General features: G+C 46.0%; 1 protein-coding gene across 3 annotated transcripts in view; it reads left to right on the top strand.

Annotated features, from left to right (window-relative positions):
* Positions 1-21,070, top strand: part of SHISA6 (shisa family member 6) — a 272,716-nt gene extending 251,646 nt beyond the window's left edge. For 2 of the 3 annotated variants that reach the window (XM_063352309.1, XM_063352311.1), the window contains 2 exons: positions 6,094-6,246; positions 14,774-21,070. In XM_063352309.1, the coding sequence (XP_063208379.1) occupies positions 6,094-6,246; positions 14,774-15,324 (704 nt within the window). In that variant the 3' untranslated portion in view covers positions 15,325-21,070. The remainder of the gene's footprint in view (positions 1-6,093; positions 6,247-14,773) is intronic. The other variant, XM_063352310.1, reaches the window with a different exon arrangement.
* Positions 21,071-21,332: the final 262 nt, after the last annotated feature.

The following is a 21,332-nucleotide window of genomic DNA, read 5'->3' on the forward strand; positions in this document are numbered from 1 at the left end:
CCTAGTCCCGAAGGGCTGAAAGGGGACAGCCACACACGGCCCATCCAGGATGGATGATTAGTTTCTCTCAGCAGCTAAAGTTTTGCCTTACTCACCTTGCTTGTCTGCTGCGAGGACCAAACATGCTGATGTGTTTTCCTTTTTGAACCAGCTTCCCCTCCATGCAATGGCAAGCTTCGAGCATGAGGCACTCACAGAGGTGGAAGGAGTTAACAGGCCGACAGTTTTCAATTGCACAGTCTCAAATCCAGCAAAAGTGAGTCCCAGTTCTCCGCAATTCTACATGCTGGCTGCTCTTGTGCCAGAACCATGTGTTGTTTTCTGCATCACCATGAAAAGGCAGCGAATTCAAGGAGAAGCGAATATGTCTTTTGCTGGGATTGCTAAGTGTAATGCTCTTTACTGTAGTTTTAATTGGCAACATTATTCCTCTCACCCCGTGTTGTAGTGTGTAACTATGCTATGTTCAGTTAAGCACTCTATGTACTCAGAAGGATTTTCATGTTAATAGCCCCTGGGTGATAGGATCCAGGTATATTATTCTGCTGTGTGTATGTATTGCAGCATTTAAGTGCGTCGTCTTGCAATGCGCTGGTGTACCTCATCCTCTTTGCATCTTACCCCTTCAGATTGCTGCTCAGTTCTCAGCCGTGAGCCCTGAAGGACATAATCCTAGCACCATCCTGATACGCAGAGGTTTTTTATCACTGACTGAATTTAAAATCCCACGTCTACAGCTCATATAAACGAGGGCAGCTATTCACTGGAGAGCTGCTGATTTACACCATGAAGGATCTGACCTGGAAATGTATAAACCTCTGAGATTCTTCATGAGAGATGCAAAAGACTATTAATAACAGTGTTTGTAACATAAAAAAAGAAGTGTGAAAACACAGATAGTTCCCCCCACAAAGACTGAAGATATATGTTATAAATTTTAATTCGAGTCTCTGAACATCAGTTCTTTGCCTGCTGTAACAGTATGTCACTTCCAGGATGGCTCAGGAGGTGCTAAGTCTTGGCACAGAAGGCTACCAAACGCCATCAGCTGCTACCAGATTTTCCCGAGGAATGCGGTGCTTTGTAAGAGCTCGCATCAGAATCGGAGAAGGCTTTGTGTCTGAGCCTTCAAACGGCTGAGCAGAAGGGAGTGCTGGGGGAGCGGTGTGTGCTTTGACAGAGCACTGAAGCTATGCAGAGCTGAAGCTGAGCAGCAGAAGGCTTGGTTGTATCAGCTTCTCCTAGGTGACATTGTTTGCTTTCTCTGGGTGAATGTTTTAAAAGGCATCTGTTGAAATGTCTTGCAAAATTCACACAACATATGTGCAGACTCATATGCAAATATGGAGCACATCCCTTTTGCCACTTGAGCTTTGTTTAAAACTTTGCCATAAATTCACTACTTTTTGTCTTGGGTATCATCTGCTCCTGTCCTTGTACATGAAAGGTTCTGCATCTCATGTAAACACACTTTGAAACAGAAACTGTCTTTCAAGAACAAGGGTAGAGCAAGACACTTCAAGAAGTCTTCAGGTCTAATTTCCACAACACAAGTCTCCAGTTTTAGAAATCCTGAGACGGCTGCTGAGCCCTGCTCTTGCTGAAAGTTTGCAAAGCCCTGACAGTGAATCAGGCTCTTGCTCGACTTAGGGTGACTTTCTTTCCTTCACGGATTACAAAGCAGCCAAGCGCACGCAGAAAGCAGAGGAGCCAGTCCGTATGTCCGCTCAGAGGCCAGCTGCGATTGCAATCCCCAACGCATAGAGGGACCCACAGTCCCTAACGTCCATGTGGTGCCAAGCACGGGCCACATATCCTTGTCAGGATACCGAATGTAGCAGGAAACACATTCCCCCGGCAGTCCACGCGTGCAGGCCATGCTCCTGGCTCCTCAGGTGCGGAGCTCTCTGCCGGTCTGCGCCGGGGAAGCACCTTCGCAAGATTTTATTCAAGAGCCTGGTCCGAATGGAGCCGTTCTGAGCCTGGCCCATGAGTCCGCTGGTTCTCATGGAAATACAACAGGGTTTGGATTGGCCCAACAATTCTGGCTCACGAAGGAGAAGAAATGCACCGTTCTCGCTTGGTGGGTGTCCAAGAAGAGAGATTAGAGCTGCAAAGGAAGAGTCTTTCTCCACAGAGATGCCTGCTCCCTTCCTGAGCTTATCGTGCCGGCATTGTGCAGCCTAGTGAGGCTTTGGCAGTGCTGTGCCATGCTACCAGCCCTGCGAGCAACGCGGCACTCTGCTCAGAGCACTGTGAAACCGCTGATGCTCAGTAGATGAGGAAATGCTGCAGAGTTGAGCCCTCTCCTGCTGAATTAATCAGAGAGACACTGGCAGAATTTTAAGATGTTGCATTGGCTATAAAAAGGTGCGGTTCCTTTGAGGCTGCAGCAAAGAGAATTTAGAAACCAAGAGAAATGGCACTGCTGGATGATGTTCCCATCTCTGTCGTATGTGCCACGCACTGGGTGAGCTTCATTTCCTCCGTGTTCCTCTGCAAATTTGCACCTTTGCAAATTGTGCCCAGAACGGGCATGTGGCTGCAGGATGGTGTCAAGGGAAATGTGGACTAATACTGACTCCAAAGATAATCCAGTAACCATGGGACATTGTCCATTTTCCAGTGGTCATCTCCCATTGACCAGAATGTAGAGCTGGACTGGAATGAGTGGGAATGCTGGGGAGCAGAGCAGTGTACAACCTCAGCTGCCTTGCAGGGAATGGGCAGACCTTCCTATTTACATCCTGTTAATTAATCATCCTGCATCTTCCATAGGAGCCAACAAACACCACAAACAAGAAGGAGAGACACCGAGAAAAGCATGACTCAAATATATTGCAGGAATGAGGAACTACTAAGAAACTGCTGCTGAACTGATCCCAGAATATAAATTGTACAAGATAATTCTCCTTACCAGAGCCTCTCAGTTCTCTGATCTTGCCCTCAAACTACATTATGCAAAAGACATCTGAAATTATCTCTGGTCATTTCCGTTTATCCCTTATTTTGCTGAACGATGGGTAGTGGATCTCAAGGTGACTTCTCGTTTGCCAAAATCATTACTGTCTGCTCCTGACTGACTGGATGGAAAAAGCAGTAAGAAGATGCACTGATTCTGCACAAGCCCATCATATAAACGTGTGTCACTTAATTTCACACACATCATGCAAGCAGTCAATTAATGCTCCTGCTTTGGCACTGAACACAAACTCCATACATATGACTCCATGCAAAATGGAGATTAGACACAGGTTCTGGCTGAGAAATTTGCAAAGAGATGTTACCCCAGGGTCCTTGCCACACAAGCACAAATAGAAGTGGGGACATAGTTTCAATGCTGATATAGTCTCTGTTTGCTGGATAATATCTAATCAATTGTTTCCAGGGCCCTGATGAATATGATGCACTTCCTAATCCTGCAGTCAGTCTATTAGACATGGATTGAAGTCATCAGCAAGAAAATAATGTTCTCAGAGAGATGACACATGAGCTATATGCTCACTTGGGGCTATGTTATTTTTGCCAGACAATAACCCTATTCCAGGAGTGCAGAGACATACACAAGCAATAGGAAAGAAGAGTTTATTAACCAAGATGGTTATTGCATTGTTAAGAGGAAATTTTCACCTTTGCTAACTTCTGTGAGAAAGTGCCTCATAATTTCTGAGAACTGGGAACAAAATCCTGCTCTGGCAGAGAGCTGGGCTGTTCCTTTTCTGCAGGGTGGCTGACATTGGCTGTCAGTTGTTGAGCCCAGAGGAGCGTGCAGGTGCTTGCTGAAACGTGCCAAGCCCCCGTTCCTGCAGGAGCAGTTCCTTCCCCTCGCCTTGCTATGCTGGCAGCGGTGGGGGATCGCACAAGGTGGGGTGTCCCACGCTGGTACCAGGCTGGTGCTCAAGGAGAGGCGAAGCTGTTCCTCCACTCCTGGTCATACCCTGGCTGTAGCTGGGAATGAGTGCACTGCTGTGATTTGTTCTGCTGGAAGCTGCCTCGTGTGGAAGCTGCATTGTGAGGAGCAGCAGAGTGCATGGGATCCTTGATGACGGGGGCGGGAAGGAGCAAGTGTTGGGTTTTTTGACATGGTGGTTGTAATTCAAGTGTGGCATCGAGTCTCTGCTAGGTGCCACATCACTTCTTCCAGCCCTTTGTGGGTGTCTCAGATACCCTGGCATACTCCAAATGGAGCAGGTGCCTCTGAATTGAGCACTGGGTGTGTAACTGCTGAAAGCTGCAGAGGGGGGCTCTGGCAGCGCTGGCTTTGGGAAATCTTAGGCAGGTTTGTGCCAGAAGACAAGACTGTCTCAGCCTGTCTTTGACTGAGAAGCGTTTGTACAACATGAGGGGTAAGTAACAGAAGGTTTGAAATGGCTAGGAAAAATCACGGTGAGGAAAACTGTGGAGACAGCTCTGCATCCCCACGCGCAGACGTGCCTGGAAACAGCTGGGTCCACTTCTGGGCAACGGAGAGCACCAAGGGTGTAGTGAAATGTGAGCACGCAGAGAGGAGAACGATGTTCTGCTGTTTAACTCAAACAGGACTCCACGCAGGAGAAAGGCAGCAGGGCCTGACTCCTGAAAATTTTTTTGGTAGGAAACAGTTTAATTTGTGACTCTAGAAAAATCTCTTCTGAAATATCTGCACTCAGGTGGATTTTGTTTAAAATTTTTGTGGGAGATGAGGGAATTTAGCCAATGTTTGGACATCGCACAAAGCCAACACATTTGTCAAGGTGAAATTCCCCTGCTGCTCAATTACTTTTGGGTAGAAGCTGTGCTATAATCTCAACCAGTCCATGGTTCAGAGCAGGTAAAAGGACCCTGTGAGTGTGTGTTAAGCACATGTTGCATTGATCTTCATGAGCACACTTTAGAGGGGTGGACAACGGGAATGCGTGAACCCAAGACTTGGGCATTCTGCTGCTCCTCAGCTGTACCAGAGAACTTATCCCTCTGATTTAATTTTCAGACCATCCTTGAAGTGGCTACCTCCTTGGCCTTTGGACCCTGTTAATGCAATCCCGTCACTGCCGCAAGCTCCCACAGAGCCCACTGCAGTCTATTCTAGCTTTGCTTCTAGTAGCTGAAGCTCCTGCTATTTTTAATAGTCTTATCTCTGCCTATTTTAATTCCTGAACACCTGGGAGTTAAAAATACAATTCAACAGGTTGCTGTCCCTTGGCTGAGCTGATGAAAAAACATTTTCCATCCAGCTTGCAGCAAAGGACCATGACTTCAATACCAGGCAAACTCTGCAGATTGTCTGGACTTGACTTTTAACATCCAGACTCAGTGTTAATCTTTATTGACGGTATCCTCAGCATTAGTGTCCTGACAGTGGGCATTTTGACACTGGCTGTGGACTCCCTCAGTAACCAACAAAATGAAAATAGTAGAGTGAAAAAAACAGAGGGCATTCTCCACCCCTCAGGGATGGCACCTCCTTTCCTGCTTCAGGAACCTCTCCAAACCTTGCCTTGCCTTCTGTCTGCACCCAGATGTTCACCCCACAGCTCCACTTCCCACTTACCTGGGTGCAAGGGAAGCATGGCCACCTCTAGAGCCCACCAGAACCCCTGGGCCCATGGAACAGCTTTGCCCAGGAGCCCCCAGGTTCGGAGCATTAGCAGAAAGCTGGCACGATGAGAGAGCAATTTGATCAGCCCCAGTTAAAATAACCCCATAGACTCATTCCCATGGCTTTCTGGGGTAAAGGTAGGTGATGCTTCCTGAACTCATGCAGGCTGCAGTGGGGTCAGTCCACAGCTCCGTGACAGCCCTCCACGGTACGTGGGGTGGCTCACAGCCCACCAGACCCTCTGTCCCACTGTAGGAAGGGCTGGTTGGGCCACGCACTTTCGAGGCAGCAGTTTGCTTCTCTCCATAATCACTTTGGACAAGGAAACCATACCACAGGATCCATTTTTCACCGGTCTGATGGTGCCAGTTTGAATTATGTCCAACGGCCTGTCACTGAGGCTGGCTCAGATACAGCTCTTCTCCCTGCCCGAGTTTGTGGGAATGGTTTGCCTCTCTCAATTTGTTTTGGTGCACACTGTGGACATGCTTTTCTCTGTTGTTTTTTTTTTCCAGATAAGCCGCGAATGAACAACATCCTTACTTCTGCCACCGAACCCTATGATCTGTCCTTCTCCCGGTCGTTCCAGAACCTCTCTCACCTCCCGCCATCCTACGAGTCTGCCGTCAAGACAAACCCAAGTAAATATTCTTCTCTGAAGAGACTAAGTAGGTGTCAGCTCATTTCATTTCTTTTGTATCTCATTGGCTTGTAAGCCACAGTGGGCACAATGTTAAGGCAATAATCTTCTCTCTGTCGTTGTACTGCCCAAGTTGGCATCTCCGGTAATGATTCTTTTGGCTGTCACTTCCCATGAAGGAAGAGGACAGACAAAGAGTCACTTCATTACTGTGAGAACACGTATGATTATTTGCTTACTGACCTTGCTGTGCTGCCTCCCACTACTCCGCCTTGTATCTGCTCCTGACAGAGTCACCTGAGAATCCTCTTTATTTCTGCCAGAGCCAAGATGAGCCAAACTGGCTGCTTCAGATCAGCTGAGCTCACCTTGGCGTACGCAGGGCGGATATCTCACCCTCCGTGGGGGTGGCTGGAACCAGATGACAATCTCTGGCCAACAGAAAGCTGATGAAATGGTTGGGAGCATCTGTTTCAGTAGGAGCACATCTGCCTGCCTTGAGTAGTGCTGTGATCTGCCATGTTTCATGGTGTACGTGTGCGGGTCTGGTCCTGACCTGTGCCCTACGCTGACCCATGGTGCATCTCTGATACTTCAGCACGTTGCTCACTGCCCTGTTCACACTGGTTAGTGTCTGTTCTATGCATTGTGTTGTTCTCCCAAATTTCCTGTAATGCTCCAGACCATCACCTTTACTGATGGCAAACTCTTCAGCTTTGGTGGCATTATGAAATAAGTGATGTTTGTGCGGGCAAATGCTCTCTCCAGACTCAGACGCAAGGTTTGTAGTATGTTTGTAGTACGAACATTTTCCGGACGCAGCCACGTATTCACGCTGCCTAATTTAGAGATATAACTTAGGAGTTTATACTTTCAATAGCTTCACTAAAGGTAGGTGAGGGGGAGGAGCAGATCCTACTTCCTTAGTCTGTATAAAATCTGCATTCCAAATTTAGCCAGACACATGACATTAAGTGGTAGGGGCGCCTTTGAACTGTCCATAACAAATCTCTGTGTGGAAGATTTTCCAGAAGAGAAAACAGAATGGAAATGCAGCACATAAAAATCTCAGCCCACTCCTTGGCTCCTCAGTGTGGGACTTATGTACATGTTTAAGATTAAAGCAAATACATTTGATGTGCTTAAAAACGAGCATGTGCTTAACCGTGTTGGAGAAAAAAGATGAGGTTATTCTGTGATTGGAGTCTGACATCTTCCCTGTTCAGTGCGCCATGCACACAACTCTGCTTCTGCGTGAGCTTTGTTCCCTGGTAACATTTGGATTTCACACTCCCAACCATAAGCATTTTTCCCTCACTGCATCCCAGTGATGAACTGCCCACGTTCTTGAGCAGCTTTGATGATCCTATCTGATATCGGAAAAACCCTCAAAATCATGGCATTGTAGTATTACTGCTTTTAAAAGTCCCCATTTTGAGGTGATGATTTGTTTTCATTTCTCATCTGAAATTAAAATTTCTCGGCACAAAAGTTATACCCCTGGACAGCCCTGAAAACCGCTGTTTCATTTGTAATTGATTTGCAGTGCCTGGGATTACCTGGGGTACATACTGCCTATTCAGAGTCTGGAAGATCTCTATCCTGGCACCACTGAGAACTGGTTAGAGAAGTGCTCACCAGGAACAGCAATAATGGATCCTCCTGTCACGATGCAGGAGATGGTCAAGACCTCTTCCAGCCTGTGGTTCATTTATTGCTTTACATATTGTGCATAGATGCTCAGTGAAATCTCCTTAAGCTCTATGTTAAAGTTATTGATGTATCTCACTGAAACATTAAAAAACCCACAAATGAATGCTAACCGAAACACCCACCCCTTCCACAGCCAACATCTGGAAATGTATGTCAGATTTGAACACTATCCTCTACCTAATCCTTCAACGCTTCCCTGATTCACACTGAGTATAAATTCACTCACACCAAGCAATGCCATCCGTGCACTGAGCAATACTAAGTGGTGTCTTAGCGGTCTGACCCTTTGGGTGCAGAAAATTTTGCTCAGCAGTTGAAGAAAGGACAGGCTCCTACCCGTCCAACCCGCCCCTCAGTAGATCCCACGGTAGAAGGGAGTAAGTATTGAACTCCAGCACTGTATTTCCTAGATATTTCTCTAAAATGACAAAAATAGGCTTGTGTTAAGGTGCCAAAATTAAATGCCCTCAAGAATGTGCTGAGCATAATCAGTCTCCCTCTTTTCACCTTTTCCTGACCCTCTGGACAGTTAGTGTCCCTGTCCCCATTCAGAAGATACCCAGCAGTTAACCTAAGAACATGAGAGTTAGTCTTTGGCCATTGGCTAGAGTGGGGTTCATTCACCCCCTGAATTTTTCAGCAGCATCAACCCTAGGAAGGAGTCTCTGCACACTTTGATGGAAACACCAGCTATTTATCCATCAATGGCAGGTCTAGATGTAGTTCAGTCATCTTTGCAAGGCATCAACCCATCCTCTTGCAAAGCACCTGACAAATGCCAAACCAACTGCCTCACCCTATATGTTTGAGTAACTAAATAAGCAGTTTCAGTTTAAAAGTTTCACTTTAAAAGTGCTAAGTGTTCCACGCCCCCACTGGATTTGCATATACTCAGCACCTCTAGAATCACTGAATCACTTTCTTATAGCTGGTCTTAGCTGGAGTCAAAGGAAAATAGGCACCCAGCTCCTAGACCTTCCCTCGTAAAATACCAGCAGTATCATTTTCTTGTCATAGAATCATAGAATGGTTCGGGTTAGAAGGGACCTTAATGACATATGAAAGGACCATATGACATATGAAGGAGCTAAAAGCAACACAAAATACAGAAAAAGTAATATCTAAATGCTGGGTTTGCAAATGAATTATTGGGGTTTTACTTTTCAGATTTAAAGTTAATTGTTTCTAATGATCTCCCTGACATAGTTAAAAAAAATGAATGTTGTGAAGAGCTCATTAACAAACATAATACTTCTATTTAAGTAAAACAAAAGGCTTTAGGTACTTTTAAGTCTGTGTTTCAGCTATTTGTCTGGGTTTCTTCAGGCATGCTAGGCAGCTAAAGGTCACTTATTTTCCCACAGTTAGCAGAGACAAATAGTGAAAGACGGTTTCTGCCCAAGAGCATCTAAATTGAATAATCAAGGCACTTCCAGGTAGAAAAAATATTTAGTACCCAGAGTATCCAGAGATGAGGAGAGAGAGCTCAGCAAGGGTATGGTCAGATCCACCTCACCCTACTTTAGCCATCCAACAATCTTGTGTCTTCATTTGATGCAGACATCTCTATAATCAATGAAGGACAGTCGTCTCCATATCATGATAAACCCTCTGAAGGTCCCAGTCTCTCATTGACACCGGAGTTGCTCTGGCATGCTACCTAGCTCTTTGCTGGATAACAAGCCTAATTTTTGATGCCTAGAGCTTAATGAAGTACATTCCACTTCAGGAGACTCATCTCCTCATGCAACAAGGACAAGAGGAGCTACACCTGCTGCCTGCCCCTGTGTGTCCCTGGGGAATGTGCCCAGCCTGGGGAGGGGAGCTCCTCACCCCTGGATTTGCTGGGCAGGCGCTTCACTTCTGCTGGCATTTGACTGAGAAGGCAGCACCATGACTTCTCTTTCCAGAGCAAGGGCTTGAAGATGTCCAGGCCTTTTATGGAGCAGTAGGAAAACAGGTTGTTGCCTGCACAGAAGCCAGCCAGAACCAGGTCCCCAACCAGCAGTGAGCTTTCTGCTTTCGTGGCTCATACTTCAGGGCACAGACCACAGGAAACCCATCCAGGGCTGCTGCAGGAGGCTCTCTGAGGAGCAGGGACCCAACTCCGTGGGAAGCCCTGTGCCAGCCCTGTCAGGCTGGGGGTGGGAAGGGCAGTGGTGGGAGCGCATGGGAACATGCGGCTGAACAAGAGCAGCCGATTTAATTCCACCCTGCCCAGCGCCCCAGGGAACTGCTGTTTCCAGCTAAATGAGAAAGGTCAGTCAGGAAGGAAGCTAACATTTTCAGGCGTATTAAACCACTTGGTATTGGCTAAAGAATCATCATAAATGACTAAGCAGCTTGAAAGTGTTAAAGCCAATTAAAACAGGAGAGACAAGGCCAAAGAGGAAATACACTGTCAGTGCAGAGAAAGAAAAGCAAAGAAATTACTATGATGGCCTTACATACATACACATACACACATACAACCATGAGAAGAAAAAATATCCTTGGCTTTTCCACACTCTCTTCCCAGAACGCCACATACTTATCTCATTTCTCTAATTACTGTGTCAGAGGAGCTGTGATCTGCCTCTCTGTGATGGCATCTTACACATGTTGAGGTGAAATGTGTCTGTAAAAGCACTGCCTCCAAATGGGAGAGGGAAAAAACCTGCCTGAGGGCAAATCAGCTTATTCTAAAGCCAAGTCAGATGAAGTACTCAAACACTCCCGAAGTTTGGTGAGACCAGCCCTGGTCAATGTTCCAGAAACTGCCAAAGGAGGAAAGAAAAGGGGGGAGGAAAAAACCTCAAACCAAACCAAACCAAACCAAAAAAACCAACAATGAAAACCTGCAGAAATTGTGCAAAAAGTGTGATTTTCAGTAATTCTACTTCGACATGTTTGAAAAAGATTAGTGAGACCCAGAAGTATAAGATTGGCTTAAAAAAAAGAGAAATTAATGTCAATCAATAGACCAGTGATTTCTTTCTGACTGCTCATCAATTATGGCCTTTTGGAATCCATTTAGGACACGTTTTCAAATTTTGAAGCACATCCATGAGGGAGAAACCTATTTGATTGTAATTTTCTTTGGCTAAAATTACAAATGTCAGCTCTCACATGAGCGTCAACGGGAAGATAAGGGGCCGCAGTGCCAGCGCCTCGCTCCCCCAGGGAACTTGCTGCCGCATTGAGGATGAGATGAATCAGACTGGGGGGGTCTCAGGTCCCGGAGATATTTTAATTTTAAAAAACTACGCAGCCAGATGTCCACAGTTCCCACCCCCCACCCACCGGGTGAAGCCCCCGGTGTCTCCGATCTCAAAAGCCTGGAGCTGTGCTCGTTTCACTGCTTGCCCCGGGTGCAGGAACGCTGTGGTTACAGAGCTGTGCTGAGCTTCTCCCCCGGTGCGAAGGCATGTGTGTGATACAGCACGCTCGGCCTCTTGCCCGGCTGTGTTCTCCGTGGCTGGTTCAGCAACGCTCGTGAGCTGACACCACCTTTCAGAGGCAGCAGCCTGTTAAATGCCTGTCTGGTGCCTGTTTAAACCAGCATGTTGTTCATGGGAAACTGCCGTTTTGGCTTTGGTTCCTTTGAGATGGAGATGTGAAGTTTGTCTACACCTGAAAAAGTTCTCAGAATAGCTGTGCCAACGTGTCTCTCGGCATCACGGGAGGAAACAGCCCACCCAAGCTTAGAAATACCTTTGAAATTAAATCAGTTCCCTGAATGGTTTAGCCACTGCCAGCAAAAGGCCATGCGGACTTCTACACTGTTTACAGGGGTGGAAGAGGGAAGGAAAGGATATTTTTAATGCTCCTAATTGGCAAAACTTTTAAAGTGTAGAGCATGCTGCATTTTTTATCCAAATTTGCAAGGGACAACTTCAAACCACTTTTAATCATCTGATCCTGCTGCCTCACTAGCAGCCGCGGACCACTGTAAACTTCACATAAGCTGGTTCAGCTCTTGCTGGCAATTACCACAGCCAGACGTGAGCATCCAAGCACATCTCCATTTGGGATGTTTTGTGCTTTAATTACGTCTATTTAGAGTCACTTGGGCAAATCCAGTGGAACTTCTCTCATCCAGAGCGGAGGCCAAGTGCCAGAGTGCTAATTGCTTAGCTCCAATTCTGCACCCAGCCTCAAGCATCATTACCAAGCCTGTGCACACTAAGTATGTGCAAGTCTATCTATGGCCACATTATAGAATAAAAATGCCTAAAATTGCTCTGGTTCTATGGAATTTCCCCAGTCCTCCTCAGGCTTCCTAGAAGGTGATTTTAAAGACACGAGAGTTTGAGGCCAGCGGAGCTGCTGTCTGACATTTGCAATGACCTACTCTTCCAAGAAGGTTTTGATTGCAAAAAAAAGGCTAATTCCTACAATATATACTCTGGAGAGCAACTCCCATCAGCAGCAAGCATTCAGTAGAGGAATTCTCTGGGGAATCCTCACACCTTGGTGGTGTATAGGCTATAAAGAAGAGGATGGCAGCAACAGTGGTGCCAACAGGTCGTGCATTTCAGCACACGTTCCCTCAGCTTGTACTTTTGGATGCTGGAACAGGGGGATTGACCATCCTCCTCACAAGTTCTCTGGGTTATGTGGTCTGTTTGCAGGACCATGAAGAGCAGGGTCCCAGGGACATTGTGAATGTGTGGGAGAGGAGATGAAGAAATTAGTGGGTGAGATCATCCAGCACAGGTCGCTTAGAGCACTCCAGGGTTTGGCTGAAGACCTTAAGGCACCAATGTGTTACTGTTGTCTTGTGAGCAAACTCCTGTGATGTTGTCAGCACCAATCATGTAACACGAGGCATTGACATTTCCTCTGAAAGCGCTCTGCTTCATGGGACAGCCAGTCAATTGTCTTCATTTCTCAGCCAATGTGGTGCGTAAAACCTATAGATTTATGGTTATGTCAGAGGAAACAGGAAATTTCCACACCATATTTAACCACTAGGTCTGTTGAATGCCTACAGAGACTCTAAGCATTGGAGGTGGGACCATCTATCTCACCCACCTCATGAATGCCCGAAGTGTCCTGCAGCAGAGCTTTGCTCTCACTCAAACATCCTCAGAAACTCCATGCATGTGAAATTTTCCTCTTCCACCATCTGATACTTTCCTATCTTACAACACCTACTGCTGAATGAAATACTGGAGCTGAGAAAATCATCGAGGTTCCTCTTTACTATCGCTATCATATATCCTTATCATACTTGTCTTATAAGCAGAAGACTTTCTAAAGGAATTTTATGACAGGTCCCAGAAGCTGGCCAGGTTATACAGTAGATGATGTCTTTGCCCATCAACACTTGACTCACGATTGGTAGGGAAAGTACTTAGTGGGTCATGTGTGTGTGTTCCCAGCTCTGTAGCCTCTATGCCAGGCTGCTCCCATAAGATTACTTTGCAGGAGACCTTGTTTCCTCTGTAAGGTGGAGAAATTTGCTTTAACTTCATATGAGAAAACCCATTCCTGCACATGAGTGGGTGTTGTGCTGTCTTCTCCAAGGAGGGGACAGCTGCTTGCCAGGTGTCTGGGACGAGTCTCACTCTGGGGTCTTCTGAAGTCACTGATGAGCCAGAAAGGATGGGGGATGCTTTTGGACACATCAAGAAAACATCTCAGACAAAGAAATGAGGAGGAAGGCTCATACAGATGATCAGTGTTGAGCATTAAACCTGCCTCCATCCCGTGACCCAGGGAGGCCAGCGTTATGTTCTTCCACTTATGACAGTATACTTCTGGTAAGGGACTGACGTTCCACGCCTTACACCTCTGCAGCCACAGGAACGTCATGACAGTTCACAAGCTGCAGTGGGCTTGAAGCCCAAGGACTGCTAATCCTCCTTCCCGGTAGGTAATCCCAGTATGCCAATTTAAGGCATATGAACATCAAAGGGGTTTACCAGAGAGTTTTTTAGTTTCTGTTGTTGGGTGGTTTTTTTTAAATCTGAAATAATTGTGGAGTAGCTTTTTCAAATTACAAGTTGGTTGAACCAGATCATTCCAGCTGCTGCAGGAATAAAGTGATATATCAGGGTACACCTGCAGCTGCCAGCACGCTCTTTGAGTCCGAGACATTTCTCAGAAAGCGAAAAAGAAGAGGGTGGGTATGTGTGTGTTTTTGTGCCGAGTTCGTGTGCATCAAAGAGATCGTTTAAGACGCAGAAGCAGCAAACTGAGAAAGAAACGTTCCATAGGATAAATTCTATGATAGCAACCAAGGTGTCTGAAAAAATGGAAAATGAAACCTGAGGCAGATGATTCAGTGTCTCAGAGAGAGCATCCCATGCCCACCAAACCTGCTTTGTGATCACATTTACAAATATTCAAAAATAGTAATTAAAAATGAGATGAGGGCACTCATGGATTCCAGAGCATATCCACATCTGAGGCCAGAAACAAGGTATGAGTTTCCTCAAAAGGGGACCTTGTCTGCCTCAGCTCACCTTCCCTAGGCTTTCTTTATAGGTGTATTGTGAAGGTGACATTTGATAATTTCTCCATAACTCGCCGTTTGTGTAAATCACGGTCTGAACTCAACAGCACGTGGAGTCTGTTGTGTCATGGTGCAAGAAGGTGTGATGCGTTGCAGATGGACTTGTACCTGTCTGCATGCAGTTGTAACTCTCTCTGTCTGCCGTAAGCCCATGGTGACACAACCCGCATGGGGCTGGCATCTCTCTGAGAGGATGTCCGTGCCCAGGTCCAGCTGCTGGTAGATGGTCCCTCGGGTCTCACCAGGAGGCTGCTCCAAGGCCGTGTGCTGTACACAGCCCCTTTTCACCCCATGGGACAACACTCAGACACATCTAACTGTTCCCTTTCCTTTCCCACAGCTGACAAAGAGGCTGATGAATACTACATGAGGAGGAGACACCTGCCTGACCTGGCAGCCCGGGGCACGCTCCCTATCAACGTCATCAAAATGTCTCAACAGACCAACCACAGGGACAGGCCTCGCCGTCCCATCAGGGCCATGTCCCAGGACAGAGTGCTGTCTCCTGAGAGGATCATGCCCGAGGAGTTTAGCATGTCCTATGAGCGGATCCTCTCAGACGAGCAGCTTCTGTCTGCAGAACGCCTCCACTCCCAAGACCCCCTGCTCTCCCCGGAGCGGTCGGGGTACCCCGAGCAGTCTATGTCGCGGGCATTGTCACACACAGACGTCTTTGTATCAACACCCGTCTTGGATCGCTACAGGATGACAAAAATGCACTCCCATCCTAGTGCCTCAAATAACTTGTACAATACTTTAGGTATGAACCCAACCTCCGCCAAGCGCCAAGCGTTCGCCTCCCGACGAACACACACGGTAGAACAACTGCATTATATTCCAGGACACCACCATCACTACCGCACAGCGAGCAAAACAGAGGTGACTGTTTGATATGACCTCGTGCATTGTAGATACTCATTAAGGACTGGGGTGGCCACAGCACCCCATACTGCAGTGGCCTTATAGGCCAAGATAACCTCTAATAACTCAGTGTCTGAAAAGACTTCTCTGACAGTCCCATCCACGTTGTTGTTTTTAAAGCCACCCCTTCATCAGTGACATAAGAAGAACCCAAGCAAGCAAACAGACGACAGCGAGGGATAATAGAGGAAATTTCCTGATATGCATCAGTTTCTGTCAAAGAAAGCCATAGTAGTAGATGGCTCCTTCCAAGGGCTCACCTGCATTATCTCATTGTTTTTATGAATTTAGGACTTTTCATTTGCTACAAGTAGGAGCAGTCTCATGCAGTCCAAGACAGGGAGGAGGAAAAGCAGCACCCCATCCTGGCGAGAAGGGGTCCTGTTCTCACTCCTCACGCCAGCCCTCATGTTTGGCCTTTCTGTCGCAAGTAGGTTAGCTTCTGTCTGCTGGAGATCACCTCCAGATCGCTCGATACGAGCCAGCACCCATACATCTGTTCTTCCTCACCCTTGGAGCAAATTCAAGGGCAGACTTTCCTAGGGGACTGGCAGATCTAGAGACAACAATAGCCTGGCTGAGAAATAAAGTTTCTTAGTTTATATTAAATATACTCATAAGATAAAAATATACTAGTGCCTACAAATCGCCTGCTCTCTCAGTGTAGGAAGTAGTGGGGTTGATGTGTTCAATAAGCACAAATATGCTGAAATGCTTGTTAGACCCTTTTCTCCACTCATTCTAGTATCTTGGTGTCTCCAGCATGTAAATAGGAAGGAGGAATAGGGTTTCTCTTCCTCCAGCTTCTTGCCTCTGCTGAACCTAAAGCACCAGAACCCGTTCAGCTTCGCACTGCTGACCTGTGCTGGGGGAAGTCCTGACTCCACTGAGACCCTTGCAAGGCAAGGCTACCACACATTTCACCAACCTGGATTTCTCCCCAGAAGTTTATTTTCCTGACAGCATTTTCCACTGGCCCAGTTCCCCTGTTTTTGAACATATTTTCTCCTCTCAGTTACAGCCTAGACCTCCATATGTAGCAAATTTTTTCTAGCCCTTAGCAGAAGCACAAAGCTGAGGGTGTCTGTCTACCGAAAAGCAGGTCGGTAATTTTCCATGATTTTCTCTCCATGTAATGGCCCCCCAAGAAAACCTTCCAAATTCCAATTCCACTGAGTACCAGTCCTAACCATGAAGACAGTTACATTTCATGCATATAAAATATATATCCAGCATAATTATAATAAATGGGCATGTTGTATATCTGATATAATGCTAATTAGATACTGTATACTTGTAAAATCTTTAAAATGTAGACTTGTGGGTCCAGAATTTGTGAGGGTTTTATCTTTGGCTTTCTAGCCAGATTGGGCTTTGCTTTTGTTTTTTGTTGGTTTTGGGTTTGGTTTGTTTTTTTTATTTCCTTATATTTGTCTTCCTATCAAATTCTGTAGAACTAACTCACACTAGAACATTCTTCTGTGGCCAGGAAAGGGTCTCAGAGGTTTTGAAGGCCAGCCAGACCCAGTGCTGGAAGTGTCAGTGCTGGACACTCTCCAGCACTCACCGTCCATGGTGTGCACTCAAAGCCTGACCACACGTACGCATCCATGCTGCCAATCCGAATGGCAGGCATGCTGCCTCCTCTGGGTGAAATGATGACTGACTTCAGGCTGTAAACACATTCCCATACAGTACTGCTCTCTTCATGCTCTACATTCCCACACTGAGTCTTTTCCTACATGGCTCTTCACTAAACTTCGTTTAAATTAGCTCTGCCCTTCTCCTTCCCCTCAAATACCTCCCACCTCCTGGCCTTAATGACTTTCCCGGCTCAACATGTTGGTCCTGTAGCATGCAATGATTGTAGGTTGTGTAGTCTTGTGTGGAGGCTTATGATGCAGCACCAGGTTTGTCTGGTGCAGGGTAGGAAGGAGGAGCATGACGTCTTCCCCCAGTGGAATTTAGAGGTAGGCCTCAGTGGGGTGGCCATGTAGTCTTTCTCTTTCCCAGACTGTCCTGGGACTGCTGGCCCTAGTTCATGAGCTTTCTTCTGCCCCGCCTGATGGAGACTGTGTTCAGAAAGGACTCCATCTGTGAGAAGAACTGGGGCTTTGTTTGACGGAAACTGAGCTGAGAAGGAATAAATAAGAGTCTCCATGGTTCAGATTGTCATTACCATGCAGCCTTGGGAAAAATCATTCTGGGCAACAAAGAGAATTGTCTGTGGACCAGGGTGGCAGTTCATGGCATGGGGGTGACAAGAGGGAAGAGGCTCACACCTCACCTCCTGACCCCTTCCCTTGATGGACACTTCTCTCCCCTGACTACCTCCAAGCTCCTCAGCTCAGTCACTGGATATTTCTTCACAGAAGGCAATCCCTGTGAAAATATTGCCCTTGCTGACCTTCCCACAGAATGAAGTTTGTGACTCTTGTGAAGAGAAGATAAACGCACATGGCTGATGGGGAGGCAGTCCCTGCTGAGGTTCTGGGGCTCTTCCATTCTCTCTTGGCTCAAGCAAAGCCAGGATCTTCCCCTCTGCAAGCAGGGAGATGTGAACACTGTGGGAGAGGAGTGTCCACCCTAGAGTGTCCAGGAGTTGAGGTGGCAGAGCCGGAGGAGCAGAGGTGACCATGTGAGGCCACGCGTAGGTGAACACTCCTCTCTCTCCATTTCCCTAGCTGTATGTCTCAAGCTCTAGTCTTCATCTAAATGTCCCATTCGTGAACTAAGAAGCTGCTGGACCAGATGCAAATATGGAAATTTTTCACTCAAGTAGGCCGTGCAGACGGTGTGCTGTGCTCCAGGCCATTTGACCTCAGAGCTCTTGTTCTGGCTGACAAATATCACAGGCCCTCTGCTAACTTGTCCTACCTGGGAAATAATCCTCCAAAGAAATCTTAGCCCCATTTCCTCATCTTTTCCACCCAATTGTTTCAAGCAGATGTGTCCCACAAGAACCATCAAAAAGCCTTTCTAGGCCAAAACTCTTCAGGGACTCTGCCACCACCACTGAAAATTTTCAGCAAATTTCTTTGGGAAGGCACCAATGCCCTGGATGACTGCAATTTGTTCCTGGGCACCATGTGTTCCCATGGCTTGCTTTGTGTGCTGGAATGGGTTGGTAGCTAAAGCACTGTCATTTCAGCCTGCACAGGTGTTCTTATGTCATTTTTTTCCTTATTTCTCGTTTTGAGAGTTTGTCACTGAAAGGACACTTCGTCTGGGACTGGGTGTCACGATCCACAGCCTGGTTCCCAGCACTTCAGTTCCCCGTGGTCAACATGTGATAACGGTAACACTTTCCTATTCCGCAGAGGCATTATGAGGGTCCCTACCATAATGTCTATGAAGTGCTTTGAGACCCTCTCACGACAGACACTGTGGTACAGCAAAGCATTTTTATTAATATTGTTCGTCACCATTGTCCTGCCACATCACGTCTGATGTGTTGCAATCCAGTGTCTGTCCAGAATGAGAGTGCTGGGGTGGGGGATGCAGTTCCCCAGATTTCCCATTGCTCTCCTTCTGGTCAGGGTCCCCAGCAGGCGGCAGCTCTAAGGGATGCTGTTACCTGCACTTAGACCTTTCTGCTTTCTTCTCCTCATGTCTGAGTCACCGTAACATTCTGCACTCAGGAGAAAAGCAGGAAGCAGTCACATTCCTATGTACAGTAAAATATAATCTGCCTTGATTAATCTAATATACTCTGAAGAATTGATCTGTCTTTTTCTCCAACCCACAGGTGGAAACACACATCTGTGGAGCGTCCAGTTCCCAGAGTGCATGTGCAGGGACTGGGGGAGGGTGATGTAGAAAAGTTTATATTATTTCCTACAAACTGATAATTATTTGCATTCCCCAAGCAGCAACACATAATAGTAAGCTGCATTGGATTTTATACAATTCTCTCATTAATACAGATATGTGTATGTATATATATATACACACAAACACACACACATATATATGTACACATACATACTGTAAAATGCAATCATAAAGTTCTGACTGACCCTGTACCAATCTAAGCTTCCAAACTGTATTGAATCACTCTTTGAAACGTGGAAAACTATTTTTAATGAACCACACAGATCACCACATGGAACGGAAATTTTGTCATAAAATTCTTCTAACCAGTGAACCGTGTTTTAAGGAAAAATGAGATATTTTTCAATGTTTTAATGTTCCTTTTTTAAATGACGATCTGTTACTTGGGGTTGGGGGGGGGAGGGGGGGTGGGAAGAAACAGGGACAGTTACCCAGGAGTAAGCCCTCCTTTCCTGGCCTAGATTTAATTTCTGTCTACTGTTCTGCTAGCCTGGCTGGCTGCAAAGCTGGTCCCATGATCCTGGGCTTCCCACATGCATATTTATGTTCTTGTGTCTATCAATCAGAAGCGTTCCCACCAGGAATCTGCAAGAGCCTGGCATCAAGTTTTTGTAAGAGATGGGTAGTTCCTGGTAGCTGGGAAGATGTCTTCATCTTCTTCCAATGCAACTAACAAATTCATCATGAAACAGGGTAACTTTAATTGTATTTGAAGTAAGTGTTCTAAATTGTGATCAATTAACCATCTTCTGTTCATGTGATGGAGAAATAGCTTGTCTTAGTTTTCTTTCAGATTTAGTGCTTGATCTGGAAGGAGGGGCTCTGCTGAAATATATTTAACACATACTGATTTCATGTTCAAGTATATTTCAGACGAGTGAAAAGTTAGTAGGGGAAATAGGTGAGAAAGGGGCTTAAATATTTTCATAAAAAGTGGTGTTAGCAATAAGCCTGTGTTGGGGCTGCTTCTTAGAGAACAGCCACTTCTGTGTTGTACGTCTGAAAGTGGGTGGTAGAAGGTATCGTTCCCAGCCTCTCTCAGCTGGGTCATGGCTGTCAAGGAGGTGCCCTCACCGAGCCCAAAACCCGGCTGGGAAAACCAACCTACGCGTCACCCGCTGGCAGCCCGGGGGCAAGGGGAGAGTTGGATGATCCCGTCCGAGCACGTTCGTGTAAATCTGGAAGGGATCTCAGCTCTCAGCAGCGAGCAAAGCGGCGTCCTGTGTCTCTGCCATGACCGCATGATGTCCAGGAGGTCTCCATCCCCACCACCTCCGCTGCAGGGAGAGGTGCGTCCCGACACCCTGACCCTCTGCCCATGTGCTTCGTAACGGCTCCTGACCTTCTGTCCGCAAACCCGTTAGACATTTTTGTAGCAAGAATTTCTTGGCTTTGAGAAAGACACTTCTTACTGTAATATTTTTAGTTTGGGGGACAATATTTCCTAAGAGGGGTTAAGTGGATATTTTTGTGCTTTAGCCCAGTTTATGGATTCCATGTTTATTATACAGTAGTACTGAAGAGGAAGTACATTTGTATCTGTAACTTTGCACAGACTCTTGGTTAACCATTAAACAAGCTTCAAGATGAGCAGTATTTGACTGTTTTTCTCTGTATTATTCTTGTTGTTATACTTACCTGTAAAAGCACATTCTGTATGTACTGTAAACAAAAATATTATCAGTTTAGTAAAATTTAGAGTCTTAAGGATTTTTCCACTTTTGTCAGTAACAAATATTTATGGATTAAAAAATAAAGGCAATTTCAACATATAAGTTGTTTCTTTTTTGATATCTATTGGGGAAAAAAAAAAAAAGAGAGGCCATTTTCTTGGCCACCTTCCCAATCTTTGTAACCAGCGTTTGAAAGGTAGATATCTATATTTCTGTGTGTAGTTAAATAGCATCTATTAAAAGGTCTGGAAGAGTCATTATTTTTATGTATTTATTTCCTGCTTTTCATCTTCATGCCAGAAAATAGCAGGGGGAGAAACGAGACATTACTATTTTCTGTAAAAATCTGTCATGCAAACCTATAAGATTTTATTTTAAAGTTGCCCTTCTTTAATTTTGCATTCATAAGCCACAATTCATTCTCCATCTAGAGAGCCTTGTATTGCAAAGCCAGAACTTGTGAAATGTCCC

Source organism: Chroicocephalus ridibundus, chromosome 14 (assembly GCF_963924245.1).
Source record: "Chroicocephalus ridibundus chromosome 14, bChrRid1.1, whole genome shotgun sequence".
Lineage (NCBI taxonomy): Eukaryota > Metazoa > Chordata > Aves > Charadriiformes > Laridae > Chroicocephalus > Chroicocephalus ridibundus.